The sequence below is a fragment of the Periophthalmus magnuspinnatus genome, chromosome 17, assembly GCF_009829125.3.
Source record: "Periophthalmus magnuspinnatus isolate fPerMag1 chromosome 17, fPerMag1.2.pri, whole genome shotgun sequence".
In the NCBI taxonomy this organism is placed as follows: domain Eukaryota; kingdom Metazoa; phylum Chordata; class Actinopteri; order Gobiiformes; family Gobiidae; genus Periophthalmus; species Periophthalmus magnuspinnatus.
In genome coordinates, this window is record NC_047142.1 from 26,627,740 (window position 1) to 26,654,892 (window position 27,153).

Consider the following 27,153-nt stretch of genomic DNA (forward strand, 5'->3'; position numbering starts at 1 on the left):
GAGAAATGTATGGGGACGTTCTATTCTTGCAAAGAAGATGCATTTTACTGGATAATTACAATAATGAGACAGTAAGACATGAGCTTGCACAAAAAAGAGGGAAGGATTACACAAATTTTTTTTGTCATGTTTTATATAAGATTTACTTCCACTGCAAATAAACAATACAATTTGTTTCAGTATTGTTTTATACATAGGAGCTAAAACCATCCTCAAAATGTTCCAGTTGATGGGCAATAGACAGTACCCTGTGAAAATAAACATGAAGGATGTCTAATACTGTTTTATATCACTCTGTAGTGTATTGTGTATTGTGTATTTGATAATAATGATTCACTATAGCATCTAATTACTCTTGTATTATTACAATGCCTGAAAAATGTCTGCGTATTTGAAAGACAGTTAGCAATTTATTATTTACATTTAATTAATTTGCTTTGTTCTGATTGAAGAAAGTCTGTCAGTGTCCAACATTTTAAAGTTTTCATTTGAGAGTTTTGCAGTTTGTACAAATTAGGTAGATGACTCTCACTGCCATGGAATAATTTGTTATTTTCTGATGTTGCGGTAGCAACAAATTATATATTTATGATAATTAAATTACAAATGTTATGAGTCTGGACAACTAGGTCCTAAAAACGATAATAAAATACACGAGCCTACAAGCGTCAGTAAATAGTATTTTATTAATGTTTTATTGATATATTCAAATTAAAGTAATTCGGACAAAAATGCAACCGAAAGTGTTTAATTTTGTTTTAGTTGGCATATTTAGCTACAATGATGTTTTTTTTAAAATTATTATTATTTTTTTATTAATAAACAAAACTTTAAAAGCCAGTCTTCTCTTGAGTAAGTTAAAGCTCTTTGTACACGCTCAGCCAATCACAGCTCTTCTTTGAATTTAACCGGAAGTAAACAGTCACGAGCCGTGGATCTGTTAAAATAAGGTCACAGCAGCGCTCCACTCCTGAACGCATTCAGCTAACAACAAACGTATTTCTGTCCACACACGCATTCTTATGGCATAGCGTCGCTGTTTGGATTCATTTGAATGAAGATGCGGTTTATATACACTGTGTTTTACGAACATTCGAGCGAAAGTGGAGCGTAAATGCCATAAATGTCTCCCTGAGCTTCGTGTTTTCACCACGCGCGTGTCTGCTGATGATTGACAACTTTGATGGAGGACTATGATGGACTGTGATGGGGGACTGTGATGAGGACTGTGATGGAGGACTAGTCAGGTCCGTCTGTGCCATTATGCAGTCTATTTCATGTGAACTTGCTGCATGTTGATAAGTTTGGGGAAGTGTGCGGGCTCTGGCAGTGCCTTTACAAACAAATGGAAATCTAAGCAGCTACAATGTGTAAAATGTGTTGTGTTTGTGTGTTTCAGCTGATTAAAAATGAGAACTAATAAATCATACAAGCTAGTGCTTCACAAGAAAGGATTTGGCGGAAGTGGTGAGTTAAAAATGGTGATTCAGTAACGTAGATTATTGTAATAACATTGAAATGTTTTTCTTTTGAAATGGTGCCTGTTTTCACATTCAAACATTCAAAACGGTGTCACATTTTAAGGTGTCCCCTAACTGTTTGTCATTATTGAGATGTTATTGCTTATCCTTAATGTTCCACTGTATCAATTATGCATTTATTAAATTACAAATGCATATGTAAGTCTATGTAGACATCAGATTGCAGATCCTCCACCAGAAAAGGTACAATGTTTACACTTAATAACCAGGACGTGTTTCAAATAAGTCTGAAAAAACTGTTACTTTAATTGGACTTCCATTTGTTAAGTCTAAATAATCAGTGAATACATTAGTTACACGGCACTTTGGAATAGTGTTATAACAAGAAACAGTTTGTCCACCAAAAGAAACATTGTATTGTGACATTTGTGTGACAGTTCTGGATATTACAACTATTTTGTATACCGTATAAACATGACCAGTTAAAAGTTTGGACACACCCTCTCATTCAATGTGTTTTTTTTTATTATTATTATTTTTTAACCAGTTTACATATTTCATATGCATCCAGAAGACCTCAAATATATAAAGTACTATCCATGAAATTATGGAATAAACAAAAAAGTTAAATAGCTCTACTAATACCTCTTTAATACATAATTCCATATGTCTTGCTTCATATATTTTATGTCTTGTAGAAAGTGCTAAAAATAAAGAAAAAAAAACATTGAATGAATGAAGCTGTGTCCAAACTTTTAACTGGTAGTGTAATTAGCAGCAATATCTGACTGTTTGATTTCTTACAGATGATGAATTGGTGGTAAACCCAAAGGTCTTCCCTCAGGTGCGTCTGGGGGACCTCATCGAGATCGCACATCCCACCGATGAGTACAGGTGAGACGCTTGCTCTGCATACTAATATGCACAAGTGGGTTGTACTCAGTTTCTTTTACCTGAGTAACTTTTTAAAGAAATTGTAAATTTTGATGTACATTTCTAGTAGCGTACTTTTACTCCTACTTGAGGAATATTTTTATTTAAGTATTTATTAAACAGTACTCTTTTTTGAGTAAAAGTTTTGGTTCCTCTTCCCACTGTGAGGAAGTCGACAAGTAACCTTTGATGTTGAATATTATCTTATTTTTTGTGTTTCTTGCAGTGCTCATTCAGATATAATGTAGTTGTTCTCCTCTTTGTGTCTATTTTTGAAAATAGCAGATTTTGTGCATTATTTAATGTATTTAATATCCTTCAAATTATATTAACTTCAAATTATAAATCAGACAGTTACTCTTTAAGTTATTCTTACTTGAGCAGTACTTTTCCCAACTATTTTTTACTCTTACTTGAGTAATTTCTTGGACCATTACTTTGTACTTCTACTTGAGTACTATTATTTTGAAGTCACATTACTCTTACTTGTGCACAGTTTTTGGCTCTTCTATCCACCTCTCCAAATAAAACATTACTTATTCTTAAAACTTCTCTCTTTGTTTTGTTGACATTTTTCAGCCCTCTCCTGCTACAGGTTAAAAGCCTGAAAGAAGATCTTCAGAAAGGTAAGTGATTTCAGTTTACTCACAGACCACCATCTTTTTGACATTGTACAGCATTTTGGAGACTTTGTGTTGCTAAAATGCACCTTACAAATAAAGTTGATTGGTGATTACTAGAAAAAATGATGCCTAAATAAATTTGCATTGTGTTAGACTGAATGATATGAAATTACATATTGGTCAAAAAAAGCAAATTTCGAATTCAATTCAAGTTTATATATATATATATCACTTTAAAAAATAACTTCAAGTGAACAAAGTGCTTTACATAAAAGTCAACAAAAAAGAGATATACAGATTACACAATACATAGAAAAAGAACAATTAACACAACAATATCCTGTCTAGCTAGTATTAAATGCCATGGTGAAGAAGTGGGATGTCAGTCTAGTCTTAAACTGTGTTAAAGACTGTGAGGATCTGACAGGCAGAGGGCGCTGTCTCATAGAAAAGAGTATGTCAAAGGTTGAAATGATTTAGGGGAACAAATATCCAGTCTCAAATATCCCTGTTATTTATACAACTTACTAACCATGTATTTTAGCAGGATTAGTTCAATAGTTTAGTTTAGTTGATTCGTTTTCTCTTAAATGTTAATCCTGCTGGACATGTTTAAAATGTGCACTTTGATTTCACTTTGATGTGAAAATGATATGTACCTGTCCAATGTGTTTTTCTCAGAGACCATCAGTGTGGACCAGACTGTAGCTCAAGTCTTCAAACTGCGAGCCTACCAGGACGTCATAGTCAATATCATTGACCCAAAGGTGTCTACTATCAATGCTAAAACTAGTATTGAAACTAGATACTCACATAGAAAGTCCCATTCACAGGACAGAAATGAACCTTTCTCGAATATCTTTATGCTAATGTCTCTCTCTATGTTTCACAAGTATAAGACACATAGACTAGTATACACCCATGGAGCACTATGAACCTCCTGGACACTGAGGGATTACATACATATAACACACATGGTATAATTATGGTATGGTCTGGATTATAATATAATGTAAAAGAAAGTAGTACCAAAGTAGTACCAAAGTCGGGGGAGTCAAAATCAAGAAACTCGATCGAGCAACCAAACCCAAGTGCCAGGATCGAAGAGTTTCTGTATGAAAAGGAAAACCTGTAGGAAAACCTGCATCTAGACTTGGATTCCTGTAAAACCCATTTTAAAAAAGCCAAACTTGCTGAAGCCAAAACCATGGCTCCAGACTTTCAGGAGACAAGACCAGGCAACTATTTCCTGAGCTTTTCGGTGTTGTAATATTGTGACAACACTAATAAAAAAAATAACATGTTTGATTTTTCCCTTTAGGATGTGACTTTGGACCTGGTTGAGCTGACCTTTAAAGACCAGTACATTGGTCGAGGAGACATGTGGAGGCTCAAGAAGAGTCTGGTGAGACTTCATCAAATTCAAAACCCAAATCTGTTTTTTTAAGACAATGGTTTTAAGCAACATTGCATGAAATAATATATATATATATATATATATATATATATATATATATATATATATATATATATATATATATATATATATATATATATATATATCTTCTTATATCTTCTGTTTGAACCCATGAATTAACCCACTAATATTTGATGTCTTTTTATTTTTGTATTTAAATCTCCTATAGTACACAAAATTGACTCCTCTGAGCTTTAAGCCTCAAAGGCTCCTCAGAGACTTCCCCAGAGTTGTATTTTGTTTCATTCACACACGTCTGAGTAACACTTTATTATTAATGTGTCTACATCTCCAAAGCTCTAAATGCTCTGTTCCACCTTGTGATGTCATGAAGTGGTAATTTTCAAGTTAACAGCTCCTTTTACCTTTAGTTCAGTAGAGATTTGCAATTACAGGGTTGAAATTATCCAAATGATTCTAGTGAAGATGTGTGAAGTTTAAAAACAGTGGAGCACTTCCTGTATTACCACATGATGACATCACAAGGTGGAACAGTGTTTTTAGTTTGAGAGAAGAACTCAACCTAAATATGCAGGGTTTGTGTGTTAAATATGCGTGAATGAAACAAAACAAAACTCCAGGTCTGTTTGTGATGAGGAAACAACATTAGAGAGGCGTAAAATGGGCCTTTTTATTTCTGTTCTTTCAGGTGAGCACTTGTGCATATGTGACCCAGAAAGTGGAGTTTGCAGGAATCAGGTACAATGGAACTTTTAAAAAGTCAACATAACTCGTTTAACTCTTTTAAACATGTTTATTACATGACAGTTTCCTTTGAGTCTTTGATCCTCATAACCCTAGAATCTTTGTGTTCCAGAGCTCAGGCCAGTGAGCTGTGGGTCAAAGGTGAAAAAGTCACCTGTGGATACATCAGTGAAGACACCAGAGTAAGGCTCTGTCACACTGGCTGATTAGTTTCTGAAAGAGAAACATGACATAGTAATATAATGTGTTTAATTACTTTTCCATAACATATAAGACTCAACAGTAGTGTACAAAGATAAAGTCATACGTAATAAATAAGGATCAATCAACAAATATTAGTGCATTTCAACAGTGTAACGCAATGATTTGAGCTGTGTAAGCCGCACATAACACAAACTGAAAATAGTTCATGAGCGTTCTTGGTCCCGTTTAGTTAGGAGTTTGATTTTCAATATAAAACGTGAGAGTGACTTACTGAAAAACTGTTGGCTAGCTAGATTGTGACTGTTATGTTGTTATTTTAGAGGGACTTGTTTTGCAGAAAAAACTCAGCTCACCTGTTGTTGTTCCAACTAAATCACTTCTTTAGGGTCAGAATTTGTTACAATAATGCTCAAAGTAAAGTCTGCCATGAGTAACAGAGCTTCAGACAAAGCAGTGCCTCTTGTTAGCTCAATCTCCCCCAGTGACTGTTGATAACATCAGCTGCACAGTATCAATAAATGACAATTCGTTTGTGTGTGTGTCAGGTGGTGTTCCGATCCACATCAGCGATGGTGTACATCTTTATCCAAATGAGCTGCGAGATGTGGGATTTCGACATCTATGGTAGGGTCGTCAAAAGTGTCAAAGTGTCAAAAAATCAGATACTAATCAATACGAAAACAAATATCAAGCTTCAAGATTGTATTGATACAAAAATACCACATTATCAGGAAAATTTGACCTTCAATCTTGTTTGCTTTTCGGATTTGTCCTTGTATTGTTCTATGTTTTTATTCTGTTCAGGAGACCTTTATTTTGAAAAGGCAGTGAATGGTTTCCTATCTGACCTGTTTGCCAAATGGAAGGTGTGTATTTACTTGTCTATGTAAACACTGAAAAATCAAGATTCTTTTAAGAGGGAATATTATGCAAAATTAACTTTTTGTTGCTTTCTGCCATGTTATAACTTTATTCCCTCATCAAAAGCATTCTTAAAGAGATTTTATATGTCATCCAAGCATTTTTGAAAAATCTAGCGATCTGTCCCGGGCCCTATTCAAACCCTCTTTACAGTTAGCTGTACAGTCCTATCCAAAGCTCCTCCCACAAGCATCACCCATGCTCCCACATGACAATTCTCCATAAATATAGAAAAGCATAACAAAACTGTACACTACAGCTTCACAAACCTGATGTGATGTAGTTTCATTAGCGGAATGCACGGCGATTGTAATGTGATAGAGCTTTGTTGGGGGAGTGACTTAGTGTGGGGAGCAAAGGGAGGGGAGACTTAGATAATCAGATAATAAAAAATGAAAACGAAACTTAAGGAACATGTTAATTGTTTTCAGTGAATATAGCATTTTCAAAACAAAAGGAAACATGATGATCTAAATATGTTATGTGTTACAGTTAATACCCTGTAGAAGTGTAATACCTCCTCTTTAATATTTATGGAATATTTACAGGAAAAGAATTGCAGTCATGAAGTCACTGTAGTCCTCTTCTCTAGGACTTTCTACAATGCCAAATCTATAGGTGAGTATATTTTCAACAATTGTTTTTTTTTTTTTAACTTTTTAGACTTAGAATTTTAGCACCACAATTATGGTGAAAAGAAACATTTTTGAATTGTCACTGGCATCAGAAAAATAAGAACAGGATTTTAAATCCTGTCATTTGAACACAGTTCATACATATATATGTGCAACCTATTTAATAATCTCACTTGAGATTAGAACATTCTAGTTCCAAACTGAGCTGAAGACAGGTCAGACTTTTGTGTCGGAATTTTCTGTGTAATTGTCAGGTTGCAGATCTGTTGAACTGGTTTATGGTTAATATCTCTGTAATTATTGGGCCCAAATGAAACAAAAACTGGCACAAACTTCAATGTCTTCTCTGTCAAAAGCAAATAATAAAAAAAATATATGATGTCATTATGTAACCCCAAAGACACAACTGTTAAAAAGACTTGAGGGTATAAGATTAATATAAGAAGTTTGGCTATTTTTTTCCAAAAACTGTGAATTTATTAATAATAATTAATTTATCCTTCTAAAATGTTACATTGTGACTTCCTATTGATGCTTTGCAGCCTCTAGTTTGCTTCACACCCCCCGGGAGAATGTTGACGACATCAGCTGCATAGTATCAGTTGCATCATAGTTTGAAGTAAACAGTAAATATCTATACTGTAAATTTATCAGTGTGTTTTATTTCTCTAGAGGAATTTCCTGAGGCACTGAGAGAATCAATTCGCCAGGATCATGAAGGGCGATTCTGTGAAGATTTCTACAGGTAACTGCAACCAGAAACTGATCTATCATGTACAAATGTGGAACTAAAAACTAAATCCACTTTTTTCTCTACTAAACTGCGTGTATGGTTTTAAGTATTATCTACTGTTCTAAGATTTTTTTGGCAACTTTAGTGCAAACAAGGTAAATTTGCAGCTTTTTGGTCAAAAACGCCTCAATCCAAGTGTGTGCTGCCTTCAGTGGCCTTTGCAATTTCCAGTAGTTGGTGACATCATATAAGACTGCCCTAATTGCAGGGCAATCTTACGTAGAGGGGCGGAGTTTTAACTATGGATACCTGTTAGACCAATCACAATGCTCCTTGTACCACTAGGCCCCGCCTCTCCTCCCCCCTCACTCTCCCCTTTAATCCTCTAGACCCCCCTCCTCCTCCCCCTTTGGTACCACTTTAATGTTTGAACGTTTTCCAGAGTTGTGGCTCAGAACGAGAGACGTGACGAGTGGACCTCACTGCTGATCACCATCAAGAAGTTATTCATCCAGTATCCAGTGTTAGTGCGACTCAAAGAAGCAGGTCAGAGAAAATGTGTAATAACAGAATATACATGAGCAGTGAAAAGTTTGGGCATGCTTTTTCATTCATGTTTCTTCTGCATTTCCATAATTATTTCCATTGAAGATGTAACTGAAGGGACCAAAACTGTGAATGGCACATGTGGAATGTAGCAAACAAAAAATAAACTCAAAATAACTTGTTTTAGGTTTTAGATTGTTAAAAATTTCTTCCTTTGCTTTGATTACTGATTTGCACCCATAGAACCCTGAGGCTCAGCTGTGAAGTGAAAATCATTTTGGGCGACTTCATGAAGCTTACTGACAGAAATACAAGGTTTTGTAGCACTGTCAGCAAAGAAAAGGGTGGAATTTGAATAGAATAAATATTTATTTGAGTTATTTAACATTTTTTGTTACTACATAATTCCATTTTTGTCTCGCATCACATATTTGCTGTCATCTTGTGTATATAAAATGTAGAAAGTAGTAAGCGTAAAGAAAAAAACAATGAATGAGAATGTGGGTCCAAACCTGTGTGAGGTAGTATATGTATAGTACATTTTGAAACAGTGACATTTACATTTTTTCCAGATGGGTTTCCTGTTGGTTATAACTCCACGGCTGTTCAAGGAAACTACCTGGAGGCCATCAACCTCTCCTTTAATGGTTAGTTCTGTCCTGTCTGCTAGAGTTGTCTGGTTTGTTTGTTTGTTAGCATTTTACACTTTTCCACAGTATGGAGACATGCAAGTCCAGGACAAGCAACAGGTCAAGTTACAGGTCAAATTTGTTGAGACACTAACTTGCTCGCAGTAAGAATGCACAATTTTAAGGTATTTTTCAGCAATAAAAACCTGTAATTGAATTAATGCAAGACAGAGAAGTTTAAAGTCATTCTGCGGGAAATTTCAGAAAAGCAGTAAGATCCATGGAGATTGGCAGGCGCGTACCAATGCTAATTTGTCCTAAACAACTTCAAGTGCTTAATCACTGATACTGCTGCTTGAGTCTTGACAACAACCAGGAAGTACGAACAGATAAGTTCTGTGCTCAGGTCGCTGCACTGGCTTGTGTGGTTCAGAGAATAGACTTTAAAGCAGCTCTGCCTGTGTACAAGTCTCTCCATGGACAAGCACGGGACAAAAAGGGGACTAAACCGGGACTAAACCGGGACTAAACCGGGACTAAAAGGGGACTAAAAGGGGACTAAAAGGGGACTAAAAGGGGACTAAACCGGGACTAAACCGGGACTAAACCGGGACTAAACCGGGACTAAACCGGGACTAAACCGGGACTAAACCGGGACTAAATATGGTGAATCAGCCTTTCGGTTTTCTTCAGCTGAAACCTGTAACAGTCTGCTTGAAGATGTGAGACAGGCCTCTACTTTGGCAATGTTTAAATCCAGGCTCCAAACAGTTCTGTTTAGCTGTGACTATTAGATGACTATTTATGATTTGATTTGTTTTTATTGTGATTGCCTAGTCAACTGGACAGCTTACATATTTTACATTTTACTTGTACTATGTATCATATGTGGACAACTGAGGGATTACACAGACAAAACATGCGCTCCTAATCCTGATGCATATTTGATTAAAAAACATGTATTTAGCAATTGGTCACCCATTTCTGTAGTGTGTAACTAACACTGGCCTGTTTGTTATGCAGTATTTGACAAGCACTACATCAACCGTAACTTTGACCGGACTGGACAGATGTCAGTGGTGATCACTCCTGGTGTGGGAGTGTTTGAAGTGGATCGCCTGCTCATGATCCTCACCAAACAAAGGATGATTGATAACGGTAACATCTTACTCCACAAACACATCTAACTTCAAAATTATACTTATACTGCTTATGCTACATTTTGTAAATTAGGGTTTTAGGCCTTGTGCACTTGTTCTCTCTCAATAGTATAACAATGTTACACTTAAATGTAAAATGCTTTCCTCACTGCTACACTTTTTACTTCATCACATCATGTTGTCTAACCTGTCATGGTATGCACTTTAAAGGGCCCATATGCCTTCTCTGTTCTCTGTTCTAATGTTTTTCCTCATCACAAACAGACCTGGTGTTTTGTTTCATTCACACATGTTTAACACAGGGTGGAACTGTGCTCCACTGTGTTTTTAAACTCCATACACCTTCACTAGAATCATTTGGATAATTTCAGCCCTAGCATTGCTGATCTCTACTGAAATAAAGGTAAAAGGAGCTGTTAACTTGAAAATTACCACTTCATGACATCACAAGGTGAAACAGAGCATTTTGAGATTTGGAGATGTAGACAGCCTAATAATAAAGTGTTACCCAAACGTGTGTGAATGAAAAAAAACACAACTCAAGGTCTGTTTTTGAGGAGGGAACAACATTAGAACATGTTTAAACCTCACAGAAATCAATTTTGAGTAATACACGACCTTTAAAAATGTGAATATTCCAAATCCATTGTCATACTCTGGGTGAATCAGAATCATCATCAAGGAGGCAGGCATGGAGCAGACTGCAAACACAAGGTTACATAGTGCACCTTTTAAGTCTTTTATAATGGTTATTTTTCTTCTAATTGATGGTTTGCAGCTATATCAACTAATTAGAGGCACTGCTATGTCTAAAGCTCTATTACTCAAATTAGACTTTCATCTGAACTTTGTTTTAACACAGTCTGACCAGAAAGCACTGACTTGAACTGAACTACAACTGATTTGTGCTGTTGAACAAGTCAAATAACATTATAGTCACAAGCTAGCTAGCATTAGCCAACAGTTTTTCATTCTCATCTTATTTGTTGAAACTCAAACACCTGAACAGGACCATGAATGCTCGTATTCATCACATTCCATCCATCCATTTTCGTCCGCTTTATCCGGGACCGGGTCGTGAAGGCAGCAAGTTCAGCAGTGAGTCCCGGACTTCCCTCTCCACACATACACTTCCTCCATCTCTTCCGGGAGGATCTCAAGGTGTTTCCAGGCCAGCTGACAGACATAATCCCTCCAGCATATCCTGGATCTTCCCCAGAGCCTCCTCTCAGTGGGACATGCCCAGACCATCTCCCTAGGGAGATGTCCAAGAGGCATCCTAAACAAATGCCTGAGCAACCTCAGCCACTTAGCAGCAAACCGCTCCAGTGCCTACTGCAGGTCTGGCTCGGTAAAGCCATCAAGACATCATCTGTAAACAGAAGAGATGAGATCCTGTGGTTCCCGAACCGGAACCCCTCCCCTGGTTGCGCATAAAAATTCTGTCCATAAATACAATGAACAGAACAGTGAGCAAAGGGCAGCCCTGGTGGAGTTCAACACGCACTGGGAACACATCTGGAGGACCCAATGGAGATTATAGAGCTGGTCCAGTGTTCCACCATGGGGTCAAAAACCTCACTGCTCCTCCTGAATCCTCCTCTCCAATAAAGTCCTGAAAATGTGTTGTTCAAAATCATTTTGTATTTTTTCTTTAGTTTTCAGACACTGTGTGCATTGTGCCATCATGGTAACTACTGAACATTTCCCCATAGACATACATGCAGACCCCTACCCCTCCCCAGCGTGATGTCACTGCAAAGTATCAGTAGTCATAGTCAATAGTGTTTTAAATAAGAATTTTCATGAAATGGCCCTTGCAGGTATTGGCGTGGACTTGGTCTGTATGGGAGAGCAGCCCCTTCACGCTGTGCCTCTGTTTAAGGTAACACTCCTGCTTTACTTTCATTTTAGGCTCACATGTGCTGAATCTAATATCACTGTGTTTTGTAGCTGCACAACAGACTGACTCCAGGAGATTCTCGAGTGGGAGACGACTACAACCTGCCACACTGGATCAACCACAGGCAAGACATCTGTAGCAATAATGCCATTTACATAGTTACATTTACAATTTTGCTAATAATGTTATCTAGTTTTCCCTAGAATATTATTTCTATTTGCTAATTGCCAGAATAATGAGAGAAGAAATTCTTTAGAAAATTTTTCAATACTTTCTTTAAAGTCAAAAGTTTACTTACATATGATTCCATTGCTTTAAAAACTGTTTGAAACTATTGAAAAACTATTTGAATTTTGGCCCATTTTCCAGACAAAACTGTTGTAACTGAGACACGTTTGGAGGCTGCCTTGCTCACACAGGCCTTTTCAGGTCTGCTCATAAATTTTCAATACTATTAAGATCAGGGCTTTGTGATGGCTGCTCCAAAACATGGACTTTGTTATCCTTAAGCCTCTTTGTCACCAGTTTAGCAGTATGCTTCGGGTCATTGTCCATTTGGAAGATCCATTCGTGCACAAGCTTTAACTTCCTGGCTGATGTTTTGAGATGTAGCTTCAGTATTTTCACATAATGTTCTTTCCTGATGATGCCATCTATTTTGTGAAGTGCACCAGTCCCTCCTGCAGCAAAACAACCCCACAACATGATGCTGCCACCTCCATATTTCACAGTTGGGATGGTGTTCTTAGGCTTGCTAGCCTCCCTCCTTTTCCTTCAAATGTAACGATGCTCATTATGGCCAAACAGTTCAACAGTTTTAGTTTCATCAGACCACAGGAAATGTCTCCAAAAATGAAGCTCTTTGTCCCTGTGTGCATTTGCAAACTGTAATCTGTCTTTTTTTGTTTCTTTTGGAATAATGTCTTCTTCCTGCAGTGTCCTTTCAGTCCATGTTGGTACAGTCCTTGTTTCACTGTGGATAATGACACACTCTTACCAGCTTCAGCAGCATCTTCTTTTGCTTTTGTTCTTGGGCTGACCTGCACATTTCAGACCAAAGTACGTCCATCTCTGGGACACAGAACCTGTCTCCTTCCTGAGCGGTGTGATGGCTGGACATTCCCATGGTGTTTATACTTGTATATAATTGTTTGAACAAATGAACGTGGCACCTTGAGGGATCTGGAACTTGCACCAAGGATGAACCAGACTTGTGAAAGTCCACAGTTCTCTTCCTGATATCTGGTCTGATTTCTTTTGAGTTTCCCATGAAGTTACACAAAGAAGCAGTGTGATTCAGGTGTGCTTCAAGTACATCCACAGGAGTGTTTCTAATTAACTCAAATGTTGTCAATAAATCAATCAGAATCTTCCAAAGACATGACATCATCATCTGGATTTTCCAAATCGTTGAATCAGTAATCTTACTGTATGCAAATTTCTGACTTTGAGTCATGAGAAATTGTCTAAAAAATCCTTCTCTCATTATTCAGGCATTTAGAAAATAGTCAAACAGTGAGAAAAAAAGGTATTTTTTAGTAATTGGGACGCAACGTCATGTAGTGATTTTGGTACAAATGAAAAAAAATTGGCTGCTCACTACTGTGATGTGCACCTATCCATAAGAGGGGCTGTAACTTAAAATGTTAAATGATAACAGGTATCATAGATTATAAATATATAGCAGACACAAGCACAATATGTCTTTAAGTATCTACCGATAGCAACCTATACCAGTGCAGAGACTGAAAACAGCATTTATTTCCTAAAAACAAAATTAACATAAGACAAAACTGATCCAAATCTGTTGTTTAGCTGTTATTTATATTTCAGTAATGGCACTGGTATCTGGGTACTGGCTATCCCACCAAACTAGGAAAATGTAAAAAATTTAATAAATCCTATCATATGCACTTAAATTTAAACATGGAAATCCTAACACAAGGAATAGCAACAATCAATAAGAGATGAGATAATAATATCCCTTCTATCTGCAGTTTTTACACGTCCAAAAGCCAAAGCTCCTGCAGCTCCTTCACTCCTCGCATCAAACTGGCAGCACGCAAAGTAAGTAGCCTAATAACCATGATAATGAGCAGTGTGGAAATGTCCCATATACATGAAGAAACTAAATAATATCAATTCTGTTACTCAGCTTCATGCAGACAAAACGAAGACTCACAAGGAGCATAGTGAGTTACAGTAGTTGACATTTTGGTATGGTTTAAAGTAGGAGTGCCTTTATAGTGTATGTGTGTGTTTGCAGCTCTGTGTGTTCACAAAGAGCCAGAGAACAGTCTGCCTATTCAGGTCGATTATGATGCCTACGACGCTCAGGTGTTTCGACTTCCTGGCCCATCACGTGTCCAGCGGCCCACTCATTTCAGGTCAGAAAACCCAATACAAACAAGTTTTGGCTGTCCTGATTCCTAAAGAATAGAAAAAATGCTTTATTTAACACTTTAGTGAGAAGAGATAACTGCACAAAACATGACTACACAGCTCTTATAGGGTTGTGATTAAAAAAAGAGCAGTGGGTGAGTTTGTAGTAAATTTAAATTACATAATTTTGGCAAAATAATCTAAATCTGCCCTACATATCAGCCCAAAAGTATCAGCTGAGTTTATTGCCCATTGGTTGCTTTGGATTATAAACAATCAGCACTGGCATCCGCCCTGAAAACCCCTTATCGGTCACTCTCTAATCTGTATATTTTAAAAACAGCAAAAATTACAGTTACTCTTTGTCAGCCTTTACAAATTATTTATTTACTACTCATTAGTTATGTAATGTATATAGCACCTTTCAAGACAAAGTGCGTTACAGTGCATTCTTTGACACCATACTCGGTTGTGGTAAAATACTATTTTAGTCACAGCTTATGTACATTTTTGTTGGTTATACTTTTTTGCAGTATTAAGTGGTTTATTTAGTACAGGGGTGTGGAGAAAAAACATAAATATTTTGTCTAAACGTGTAATCTCCCAAAGAATGATGTGCTTGTGAAATATTGTGTGACACAATAAAGTATAAAAATAAAACATACATTGTGAACTTAAACAACAACGACAGAACGTAGTCCAAGTGGAAATCGATCCCGCAACCATTGGTTGGCTGGACTGTGCCCCTGCCTAAAAACACTAGACTGTTGTTGTTTCAGGATGGGTCGGGACAGAGAGGCAAGTGTGAGGAAGAGCTGGGTGGATGTGGGCACGGGAATGGGGTCATCCCCTCCGGTTCGGCCCACGGAAGAGCAGCGAAGCCTGGCTTCAGACGACAGCCTAGGCCCTGTGTCCAACATGCTGCTCATCCCCCGAGTCCAGGGACAGTATGAGGTCAGCAGCTCCCTGGGATACACCAGCACCAGAGGTGAGCACAAGGATAGGGGGGAGGGCTTTTCTGCTCTGTTGTCTGACTAGCAGTGTTGGGAAGCATACATATTCAAAATACTTATTTAGAGTACTGTACATTTCTGACTATAAGCCGCTACTTTTTCCCCACACTTTGAACCCTGTGGCCTATACAACAGTACGGCTAATTTATAGAGTTTTACTGGCTAACGGCCACCGGGGTGCACTCTCTACCAGTAAATGCAAAAGTGAAACAGACGTGGGGAACGATACACTAATTTTGATTTTGAACTGTCATTTTGTGCATCATGTACATAACGTCATCATGGTAAAACACACAAAGAAATGCAAATGACACAGCTTTTAAGATAAAAGCAATGGATCTGTCCATTAAAGAAGGAAATGGAGCCACTGCAATTAAGTTTGACCATCAAAGAAGGAAATAGAGCCACTGCAAGTGAGCTTGACATTAATGAATCGATGGTGCGACGTTGGAGGTGGCAACGGGAAGAACTTAGTCAATGTAAAAAGCTTTCAGAGGAAATAAAAGCAGATGACCTGTGTTGGTGCTGTTTTATTTTCTAAACATGCAGGTATGTTCATCCCATGTTGATGGTGTGTTGGTGCTGATTTTCAGGCACAATTTTAAAAAAAGTGTGTCTTAAATTAAAACACAAAAAACCTCAGTGAACCGTCTTTCTGTGTAAATATCTCATGTTACAACATGAAAACCTGTGGCTTATATTCAGGTGCGGCTTATATATGTACAAAATAGATTTTCTTTTAAAATTTATATTCAGGTGCGCTCAGTCCAAAATTTACCGTAACTATATTCCAGTGTATTTACTCTTTCATTTGGTGCTATTCAGAACACAGTTTATTTTCTAAAATCAAAGGAATACATGGCAGGACTTGATCACACAATTTAGGTTCAAACTGCAAAGAATCAGTGAGAAACATAGAAAACAGCTCTCTTGTGGTGAGGCAGGTGAGATTTGTCCTTCTGTAGTCAGTGATAGGAAATGTATAACAATGTTGTGCCTTTACACTATAATATAATGCAACTCTGTGTAAACATATTCTAATTATTCAAACTACAATACTGTGATTGGCCCATTCATTAGAATACATTAGAAAATACATTTTAATGTAGCTATTCAGTATTCTGTAACTAAATACATTTTCAAAATATTCTTCTCATTACCCCTGATTAAAGGTTATAGGCATAGAAACTAATGATAGACATTCACTTTAGACCTTGTTTGTGAAGGTCTTAATTAAAGGTGCTATGCACAATTGAAATGCTGAATATATTATCTGTAGTTAAACATATTTAAAATAGACTAGATGGAAATGTGCAGTGTAATAGTCCAAACAAGGGAATATACACTTTTGAGTGAAATTGTATATTCCATTTTAGAGGTGTTTCGATATCGATCAAAGTAGCTGTACTATTGTACTATTACATTGTCTCTGCCTCAGCTACTCTCTTAACTGTATACAAACATTATACATTGTTTTTGTGTGAATGACATTTCCAATGATAAAAGTAATAATACTTTTATAATTGTGGCAAGGCAAGCATTTATTTCAGTCAATTTTAAATATTGATCCTGCCCCAGAAGGAGGGTAAAATAACTTGTTTTGTTTAAAAGTCATACCTTGGGTGATTAAAGGCAAATAAACATGTGTAGTGTTTAGTTTGTGCCTTTTTGTATTAAGTATCAGAACTGTTAAATGCTATGTATGCATTCATTTGTCCATAGACCTTTGTGAATTCTAATGTTCAACTGCCTCATGTTTGCAGACTTGGTGGAGAAGATGTTAGACTCTCAGCGGGACAACAGTGCTCCGGGCCGCTTCACAGTGGGCAGTGCTGAGTCCACTCTGCACATCCGCCCTGGAGGATACACCCCTCAGAGGGCACTCATCAACCCCTTCACCCCGTCCCGCATGCCCATGAAGCTCACCTCCAACCGGCGCCGCTGGATGCACACCTTCCCCGTCGGTCAGACACTGCTTTTTAAACACTAATCTGATAGATGGATAAAGTAAACAGCTTCATTGGAAAATATTGTGATCCTAGTCCACACTCCACTCTCCTTTTCTACAACTAACTGAACTGAAAGAATGTTGTTTTTTAAAGCTTTCCACCACGTTATAATGTTGTTCCCTCATCAAAAACATGCCTAAAGTGCTTTTACATGTTATCCATGAATGCTTTAGTAATTTAACAATCTCTCCCAGCCCCTATTTGGACTCTCCTTATCGTTCGCTGTAACATTGTATACAAGGCTGCGCCCACAAGACTACATCACCTATGCTCCCACAGAACAATCCTCCAAAAACATTATACAAAACTGTACACAGAAACTTGACAAACCTGATGTCAGGTGTGATGTGCAGTAGTTTCATTAGTGGGATGCAGCAGATTGTCACAGTGCTCTGAAGGGGGAGGGACTTGAATGGCGAAGAGCAAAGGGAGGGGAGACTCAGAGCGTCACAAATGAAAGTGAAACTTAAACGTGTTAATGCATTGTTTTCAACAAATATAGTATTTTCAAAGCAATAAAATATAACATGGTGATCTAAATATTTCATGTATTAGTTAATAGAATAAAAATCCCCCCTCTTTAAGTTTAAGCCCTGATGTTGTCGCTCAGGTCCATCTGGTGAAGCCATCCAGATCCACCACCAGACCAGGCAGAACATGGCGGAGCTTCAGGAGGAGCGAGACTCCGCCCACACGTCGGCGGAGCTGCTGGAGCTGGCCTATCATGAGGCCACAGGCAGGTCAGACAGCACAGTATTCTTTTATATACACTACGAGACAAAAGTTTAGCAAGCAAATATGTGAAACTAGAATATGAAATTGTGTAGTATAAAATAAGTTAATATTTTTTGACAAAGCAAAGTGTGGATACTGTGAGGATTTGACTATAAAATATAAAAAAAGGTAGATTTATTTACCTTTTTCCATTACTACATAATTCCATATATCTTAATTCATATATCTGATGTCTTCTATATGTATCTAAAATGTAGAAAGTACTAAAAATCAAGAAAAAAAAAAACATGATTAAAGGATGTGTCCAAACTTTTGACTGGTAGTGTATTCCTGACAAGCTTAAGTTTGTATTTCAGGAGATCCACACAGCGTTATGGAGACAGTAGCCTGTACATGGGAGGAGTCGTGGAGGACTTTAGTGGAAGTCCAGGGAGTCATGCGAGTGGTGAGCTCTCAACACAAGATGGACATTGTTATCAGTTTGAGTAAAATGTTTGAAACTTGCATGGATTTTAGTAATGTAGCAAGATGCAATTTCTAGTGAATTATTTCAGAATTTTAGGACTATACATTTAAGTGGCTTAAAATGGTCCATGCTACTATTTTAACATCCTGCTGTAAGATCACATTACATTATAATACTGCCAATATAATACTACTATTAAGGCTACCATCTGTAATTATATTGGGCAACTCGACCCTTATTCTCACATACCACACCTGGATGCTATAAACGTTACTTCTGTCTGAAAATGTGCACAGGTGATTGGAGGGGGGACAGGCTTCATCTGCCATCCACTGGTAAAAAACATGAGTACATACGACATACAGTTCCTTTTAAATATTTGGATACAGGTTAAATGTTGATTTTGGAGCATTGCTTTCTATAAATGGGATGGATACAGTCAGTTTATGAGGGAATGCTCGCTAACGGGCAGTTCAAACTCATTTGTCGGGTTAAACAAAGCATTAATTTTTCTTGTTGCATTTTAACATCTGTCAAACAAATATCTGTGTAATCCCTCAGTCTCCAGATCTGATCCTTAGCAAAAGAAAAATAAAATCTTTTCAACTGGACAAAACGTTTTAGAGTTAAGATGTTTTGCTGCTCATCAAGCCGCTTCTTTAGTTCTGGTCATATTAGTGCTGGACACTGCCTACCTGAAGGAAGGAGCTAACTACACTGAAACACACCTTTTGTTTAGTGTTTCTGTTTGTAGGCTAGGTCCATTGTGCTAAGTGTGCACTGTGCCTGAGTCTTACTTAGCATAATCATTCAAGCCCCTAATGAGTGATTTCACACCTATTGGCATCCTTCCTAACTCTGTTGTTCTCTTTGTTTTGTTTGTTTTGGAAAACAAAAGAAACAAAATCAACCAAAGGTTGTATTTTCATTGAATTAACAAAAGTGTTTTCCTCTATGCCAATCTGTATCCCGTAGTGTTGTGCATCGCTGACTCTATTTCTTTCAATCTGTCCACAGGATCCTTGACCAATCGTGGGTCTTTTGAAGACTTCTCGCTGAGCGGCAGTGATCCCAGTGAGTCCTCCTTATGGAAGATACTTAGTTTAATCAGATTTGATGTTGAATTTCTATTTGAATTTATTAACTTGAAAAACAAGTTTGAATTATTTTTATTCTGAATTTCAGTTGATGAAAGTACACATTTTCACTTAGATGCCTGTGTAATCCCTCAGTCGTCCAGGTCTGATCCTAAAGCTATTTTTGTTAGGAAAGACAGTCTTTCCTCGAACAGGAATGGGGGCCTGAGTCATAGTCTCTCACCGATCTATAACTCCATCCTCAGACCCAAAACAAAGAGAACAATAGCAGGGTTGTTAAAGGTTTAATAGGGTCATTAAGGCTGAAGGCCCTCCCTTCAGGCAGATATAAGGCAGTGTTCAGCAGTAATCTGGCTTGAACTAAGAATCTTGGATGAGCAGCCAAACGTCTTTACTCCTACAACGATTTGTCGAGTTGACAGATTTCATTTCGTCTTTTGCCATTTTCAATTAGTTTTAAAATTCAAATGAAAAAATTAGCTTTTTAAATATTCTGTACATATATTTTCAAGCCATCAAATTCAACAGTCAGAATTCACAGTGAAAGATTTTGCAGGAAAGATCCAAAATGCTATGGCATAAACAATCCCTTCTAAGGAAGTTGATGTAACTAACAACCGGGAAATGCTCTAAGGAACCATTCCAATTGGTCAGAGTAAGCCATCTCGCTGATTTCTTAACTGTAAAACAACAGGAAACGGCCTCTGTCCTCCTCAGTCACACCTGAGCGACAGTTTATGCTGTGGCATCTTGGATCTTTGCTGCAGATTTTTTACACTCTGAATTTTGACTGTTGAATTTTTAGGGCTTGAAAATATTTGTGCTGAATAAGTTTTATTTTATTTTGAATTTTGAACACATTGAAACTGTATACTTAAAAAATCAGATATTGAAATTCAGAATGAAAATAATTCATGTTTTTTCAGAGTTAAAAAATTCAAAGCAGTATTTAAAATTCTAAATCCTATTAAACACATGATCTTCCACACCTCGTCCTTCATAAACAATCGTCCCTGGGTGAGACCGACATACAGCCGAATGATTGGTGATACAGCCGATGAGATTTAACCAGCAGTACCTATGACATATGAGGGTATTTACTGTTGGCAGAAGGTGTCTCCATTGGGTGTTCTCTCGCAGGTCGCAGGTCAAGTTCATTTGGTTTGGGACGCCCCTCCCTCTCTCCCTCTTTCCCTCTCCTCCCTTCTTCTTTCACTCCCTTTCTCTCTCTCTCTCTCCCATTTGTAAACTATATATTTCTCCTATCTCTGCTGATCCCCCTAAATCTCCCAACTATTTTAATCTGGGTTAATCATCATTTCGAGTATAGATCCAATTTCCAAGTACTGTCAGTAACCCATTTTAGTCAAATCAGTGCAGGGCAAGCCAAAGTGTCAACTCTCACGGTGAGGAAGGTGCAAATGATACTGAAATAGTAGTTTTGAAGAGGTATAAAATGTTATGTAATAAAAAATAAGCAGAAGCTGATCTTCAAACAAGGTCAATAAGCACATACCTGCACTTTTGTGGTTTGTCCTTTTGACCTAAACAGATGTTTACCGGCACATTCTAGCACATGTCAGATGGATTGGAAAAATATGATTGGATTTTTTTTCAATATCACTGTTCCTGTATAAAGAGAAATACACAGGATACTCATGTGTTTGTATTGTTAATACATAAAAGCATGATTTGAAAATTTTTTTGCCTTTTTTTTTAAACATTTGTGCACTTAAAATGCATGTCTGTAAACTCACTTTTTGCTGTGACACTTGCGAAATAGGTTACTATTTCATCCCTCCCTACAGTATTTTGTTCTTTTTAAATGACAGAGGACAGAGGAAAAGCTTTTAAGAACCAACACTTATTTTAATGCCACTCTATAAATGGGTTACCCGGCAGTTCACTGTTCCCTCACTGTACTTTCTGCTCTGGCATGTCTGCTCCCTGCATGTCCAATGGCACAGAAGCTTTGAATGTATAAGAACCTACCTTTGGTACACTGTAATATAAACGCAATCACGCTTTTTTATGCATGGTTGTATTTTCTGCTTAAATCCAAGGATGCACTGATCCAGTTTTTTCAGTTCCGATACCGATTCTGATACTATACCAGTGCATTATAACTTTTTTTTTTTCTTTAAAGTAAAATCCAAATATGTTATGTAGCTGTTATTAATCCATCAAGTAACTACAGAACAACGTTATATGAATAAAAATTCAAACATTATAAGACTTTCTGGGCCAATTACAACCAGTAAATAGTCTTATTACATCAATTTATATTTCCAACCAAGATATCTGCTGAACCGATATTTTGAGGCTGATATCCGATACCAGTATCGGATTGGTGCATCCTTACTTAAATCTTTGACAAAAATCACATAGGAAATCACTTGTTTCAGGTCACACACTCTCCCCTCACTTCTGTCGACTGCCACCGAGCCACAATCTGCATGTTCAGTCAATCTGCCCCTCCAGGCTGCACCCGAATCGGCACAAGTAACTCTGTTTTTTCTTCTCTTCCTCCTCCGTCATCATCTGTCGTTTCCCTCCCTGCCCCTGCCCTCACTCATGTACGTCCCCGTGTACATGTGCTTGTGTGCGGGTTTGCGCTGCCTGTTGAAGTCTTGGTGCTGTCTGCGCCTCCGATAGTGCCTAGCTTCTGCTGCACGGTAGGAGTGGACTGGAAGTCATTGACCACGCCCGCCTGCCTGCCTCTCACCACTGACTACTTCCCCGAGCGCCAGGCTCTGCAAAACGACTACACCGAGGGCTGCTACGATCTACTACCCCACAGCGACCTCGACAGGTGCACAGTCTCACACCCTTCACACTGGAATGTATTATTGGGCCTGAAAGAGAGGCCCTTTGACTAATGTTCCACAGTATTGCTGGTTTTCATATGACATCACAACATTCTATATTATATATTTATATCATTTTTCATTGTTTGATGTCGCAGCATAACAGTGAAGCAAGTTCCTAGTTTGTGAATTTTGTTCACTGACAATGGCAACAAAGTCTGAGTCTGATGTCACCACACTCACTGACCTCCACTAAAATAATGAACAGAAAATATTTATTCAAACTAACTTTCCAGACAATCTTTCCAGATAATCTAAGCTCTCTCAAACTACTAGTTTCTTCATTTTACGTACGGAAGACATCAGATACATGGTGCAAGATGTATGCAAAGAAAAAAAACTCATGCCGAGCCAATTGTCAGAAGGAGTGTCAAAAGCAAAGGATGGCTATTTTTTTAAATAAATCTTTAAAAGCTTTGGAATTATTTTGACTTTATTTTTATTTGCTATCTTTCATATGTGTTCAGTCATAGTTTCAGTGCCTTCAGTGAGAATCTGCAATGTAAATAATCATGGAAATAAAAACCACAAATGAAAAAGTGTGTCCGAACTTTCAACTGGTCATGCTGTGGCGATCAGCTGATGGACTCTCACGTGGTTCATGGTGTTTGGGGTGAATGGGGACAGGGTTGACCCAAAAGTAAAGTAAACATAGCATGTGTGAAAATGACCAAAAACCCCAGTTAATTTGTTTTGTGAAATCTGAAAAAAACAATACAAAAACCTAGACTAGATTAAAGGTCCTATATTACCCAAAATTAACTGTGAGGTTTTATCCATGTTCTAATGCTGTTCCCTTCTCAAAAACAGACCTGGAGTTGTTTTGTTTCATTCACACATGTTTGAGTAACACTTTATTATTAGTCTGTTTACATCTCCAAAGCTCAAAATGCTCTGTTCCACCTTGTGATGTCATGAAGTGGTAGTTTTCAAGTCTCCTTTTACCTTTATTTTAGTAGAGATTGGCAATTTGAGGTGTGAAATTATCCAAATGATTCTGCTGAAGGTATGTGGAGTTTAAAAACACAGTTCCTGGTGGAACAGAGTGTTTTCTTCAGGATTTGTGTGTTTAACATGTATGGATGAAATAACATATGACTCCAGGTATGTTTTTGATGAGAACAACATTCTAACACATTAGAAGAAAATGTTTAAATTAGCATTGCCCTTTCTTCAGGCCGTGGTTTAACTCTGTTGTGTTCCCTGTGTCAGGCGTGAAGACGAGGCACCGTCCATGAGTGCGACTCAGGTATTTGAGGAGTTCATTTGTCAAAGGCTCATGCAGGGATATCAGATCATAGTGCAGCCCAACAACAGGAAGTCCCAGGCCGCCACAGCCCCGCCCCTCGGCAGCAGCCCGCTCTATTCTAGAGGTAACGTCTGAGTGAATAATAATAATACATCAGGGTATTATTACTTTTATATTGATATAGCGCTTTTTTGGACATTCAAAGACGCTTACATTGCATTACTCATTCACTCCACTTGGTGGTAAGCTGCTATTGTAACCACAGTCACCTTGAGGCAGATGGAAGCCAAAACCAAACCAGTGATTTTGTAGTTTTTGCTTTTACTCTACTTTCAGAAAGGAATGCCTAGTTTAGTTACAACTACGTAAATTCAGCATAGTAAAGTGCCTGTACTAGTGAACCAGTTGGCTCTTTTGACCAGTTCCTTGATGTGAACAGTTGGAACCAGATCTAATTTTTTTTAAAGAACCAAATCTTTTTCATTCTAATTTGCACAAAGAATCAGTACAGAAGCAGGCAACACAAGTGAGAGCGTTGTGCACAAAATACATGTTTGGCTTTGTAATAACAGTTAGTTTTTAAATTATTATTATTGTAGTGCAGCATTTTATTTAGTTTCATAATTCCAAAGTGTAAAGCCTCTCCCGCTTTCAGTTTGAACCATTTTAAACACATCTGAGCCTTGGTTATTTCTGTCTGTGATTAGTTTGTAGATAAAATGAGTTATCACATTGGCTCCTGTCATATAAATAAATAGTAAATGGGTCAGTTTTTTTAACAGCTCTTTGAAAGGAGCCATAAGTCCCATCACTAGCCTGTACCTGGTTTTAATTTATTCTAGTGAAGATAAATGGTCTTTACATCCTGCATCACAGTAAACGCAGCTAAATGAGACTGTAATATATTCCCCAAAACGTTTTGTAGTTTTGCAACTAATAAATAAACTACTGACAGTGTTCTGCCCACAGTAAAGTTACTTTCAGAAAAAGTTCATAATAATTTTGTAATGTTGATAATTTAGTATATTATAATTCATTGGTTAATATTTCATGCTTAAGACAGCCATTTTGTTAAAAATAATTACTATAAACACTAGTTTTGGGTTACTTGTGTTTTATTTTGAAGGCCTCAGGAAGTGGTCACAATGCATTATGGGTAACAGCAACAGAACTCAGCTAGGTAAAAACGTGTTAAAATAAGCCTGCTTGTTGATGTCCAGAGCTGCTCATCTTGTGTTTAAAATCTTATCTACATCTACGAAAGCAATGGCTTTTCACTCGAGCTTTTCACACCACAATTGTAATGAATTGTAAGCTGTCCTGAAGACCGTATTAAAGGAGCAAGACGCTCAGTTTCCTGGCTCGTGAAAACCGAGTTTGGCTTGCTGTTGATCTGCGTTCACATACACGGTGTATCCAACACGTAGTGATAACAGTACAGACAGGGTCACCTCTTTTTGTCCAATCAGGCACATTGTTCATTAAGACTCATGGGAAACAACCTGCCTGACCTAACCCAACTCCCAGACACTTGTCTCTCAGTAATGGTCCATTTTCAAGAGTGACACAAAAGCCTAAAGTAGGAAAAGGTTGGAGAACTGAATGCAAACAATCAATCACATGAGACTATCCCAGAAGTAATGTCAATATCAAAATGGCTTAAATGAGTAAGTGGGCGAGGGTAACAGTTCAAGTTCAGAGATAGAAAAATCTGTTTTTTTTTCACTGCCGATGCAGATGAGCTCTGCTTTACTACAAAATGCATCAGAGAGCAGTGTAGTCACATTTTGTGCAGTGCTCTCTTCGTAGTGAAGCTTTTCAGATAAGACTTTATGTGGATTCTTTAGGCAGCTGGTGGGTTGAAATAAAATATTGGCCTCTATTGGAGATTTAAGGTCAGCCAAATATATTGGTCTATCTGTAATTAAGTTACTACATTAACCTACAATTTACCAAATGGTTTATTGTTATTCTAGTGCAAAACTTATTTGAAACCATTTGAGTAAGGCAATTCTCTCTTTCATTTCATTTTACTTAAATTGCTCAAATTCAGATTAATATTCTGAAGTTAAGTCATTTGAACTATAGTTCAATATAATCTTTTTGCAGAGTAATGTTCTTATCAGAGCTTTCACCTGATCATTTCTTTCATTGTCTAGGCCTGGTATCGATGCGTCGCATGGAGGACGAGGAAACCATTTACTGGCTGAGTATGGGCCGCACATTTCACAAAGTCTGCCTCAAGGACAAGATCATCACAGTGACGCGTTACCTGCCCAAGTGAGCTCCCACAGCGCTAGTGTCACAGGACAAAAATTAGCCTGATACTCAATACCGATTACGATACCACAATGATAATAAAAAGACTCTTTAGACAATAGAATTTGATGTTCCACATTAAATGTTGTACTTGTTCTGTTCTATTCCCATGTGTGTTATATGTGTGTAATCCCTCAGTGTCCATGTGTCTTATACTTGAAAATATTTATACTGAAGATATTCAGGAAAGGTTAATTTCTGTCCTGTGAATGTGACTTTTTTTAAGTATCAATGACTGCTCAAATGAGTCAAGTTTCAATACTTTTGACAACCCTACACAGCGCTCCCTACTTCAGATCTCGGTAACTGCTCCTAAGTGGGCCTTGTGTTTGTAGGTACCCTTATGAGACAGCGCAGATCTCCTACAGCTACAGCCTGTGCCCTCCACATGTAGACGCCCAATTTGTGCCCTGTTGGGTGGAGTTTTGTCATGAGAGGCTGGAGGAGTACAAGTGGAACTACCTGGACCAGTACATCTGCTCGGCCGGATCGGAGGACTTCAGGTCTATACCAGCGTTCACATCACTGATTCAAAATATTTTAATAATAATAATAATACATTTTATTTATAAGGCGCCTTACTAGACAGTCAAGGTCTCCTTACAACAATAAACAAGTACAAAAGCATTAATATATTAAAAAATATGTGGTAAATATTCAATTAATACAGGACAGTCATTGTTTTCAACCATTACTCTAATCACTGAGTGGCCCCCCAACCTCAAGGTTAGAAGATAGACTCCTGCTCGGACAAAGTTTTGTTACTGTGCCCTTGGGCAAGATGCTTCATCCACTACCCACTGGAGTATCTTATTAATGTACGCTTGTTTTTAATAGTCTGTGCTTTTTCGTACTTTGTGTGTATCTGATAATTTATATTTGGTAATGATATTTTTATTATATAGTTTACATTACATTATATTATATAGTTTTATATTATATTTTATATATTTATATTATACTTAATTTATTTTTATTTATCTGTATTTGTACAGGGAGAGCCCAATGAGCGCGCCAGACTGTTTTTCATGAGCACCCTGTTCAAACACAGAACAACACAAACAAA

The 27,153-nt window shown here is 37.5% G+C and overlaps 1 protein-coding gene across 5 annotated transcripts in view; it reads left to right on the forward strand.

The window, feature by feature from the left end:
* Positions 1 to 960: 960 nt before the first annotated feature.
* depdc5 (DEP domain containing 5, GATOR1 subcomplex subunit) overlaps positions 961 to 27,153 on the forward strand; it is a 47,758-nt gene continuing 21,565 nt past the window's right edge. For 4 of the 5 annotated variants that reach the window (XM_055228720.1, XM_033982199.2, XM_055228722.1 and 1 more), the window contains exons 1-29: positions 961 to 1,247; positions 1,400 to 1,467; positions 2,288 to 2,375; positions 2,994 to 3,040; positions 3,719 to 3,804; positions 4,359 to 4,442; positions 5,164 to 5,213; positions 5,332 to 5,401; positions 5,969 to 6,047; positions 6,228 to 6,289; positions 6,893 to 6,962; positions 7,652 to 7,724; positions 8,155 to 8,258; positions 8,831 to 8,905; positions 9,911 to 10,045; positions 11,871 to 11,932; positions 12,001 to 12,074; positions 13,948 to 14,017; positions 14,106 to 14,142; positions 14,217 to 14,337; positions 15,112 to 15,320; positions 17,109 to 17,309; positions 17,965 to 18,094; positions 18,446 to 18,534; positions 19,573 to 19,629; positions 22,281 to 22,464; positions 23,732 to 23,892; positions 25,928 to 26,048; positions 26,423 to 26,590. In XM_055228720.1, coding sequence (XP_055084695.1) covers positions 1,410 to 1,467; positions 2,288 to 2,375; positions 2,994 to 3,040; positions 3,719 to 3,804; positions 4,359 to 4,442; positions 5,164 to 5,213; positions 5,332 to 5,401; positions 5,969 to 6,047; positions 6,228 to 6,289; positions 6,893 to 6,962; positions 7,652 to 7,724; positions 8,155 to 8,258; positions 8,831 to 8,905; positions 9,911 to 10,045; positions 11,871 to 11,932; positions 12,001 to 12,074; positions 13,948 to 14,017; positions 14,106 to 14,142; positions 14,217 to 14,337; positions 15,112 to 15,320; positions 17,109 to 17,309; positions 17,965 to 18,094; positions 18,446 to 18,534; positions 19,573 to 19,629; positions 22,281 to 22,464; positions 23,732 to 23,892; positions 25,928 to 26,048; positions 26,423 to 26,590 — 2,765 coding nt within the window. In that variant the 5' untranslated portion in view covers positions 961 to 1,247; positions 1,400 to 1,409. The remainder of the gene's footprint in view (positions 1,248 to 1,399; positions 1,468 to 2,287; positions 2,376 to 2,993; positions 3,041 to 3,718; positions 3,805 to 4,358; positions 4,443 to 5,163; positions 5,214 to 5,331; positions 5,402 to 5,968; positions 6,048 to 6,227; positions 6,290 to 6,892; positions 6,963 to 7,651; positions 7,725 to 8,154; positions 8,259 to 8,830; positions 8,906 to 9,910; positions 10,046 to 11,870; positions 11,933 to 12,000; positions 12,075 to 13,947; positions 14,018 to 14,105; positions 14,143 to 14,216; positions 14,338 to 15,111; positions 15,321 to 17,108; positions 17,310 to 17,964; positions 18,095 to 18,445; positions 18,535 to 19,572; positions 19,630 to 22,280; positions 22,465 to 23,731; positions 23,893 to 25,927; positions 26,049 to 26,422; positions 26,591 to 27,153) is intronic. The other variant, XM_055228721.1, reaches the window with a different exon arrangement.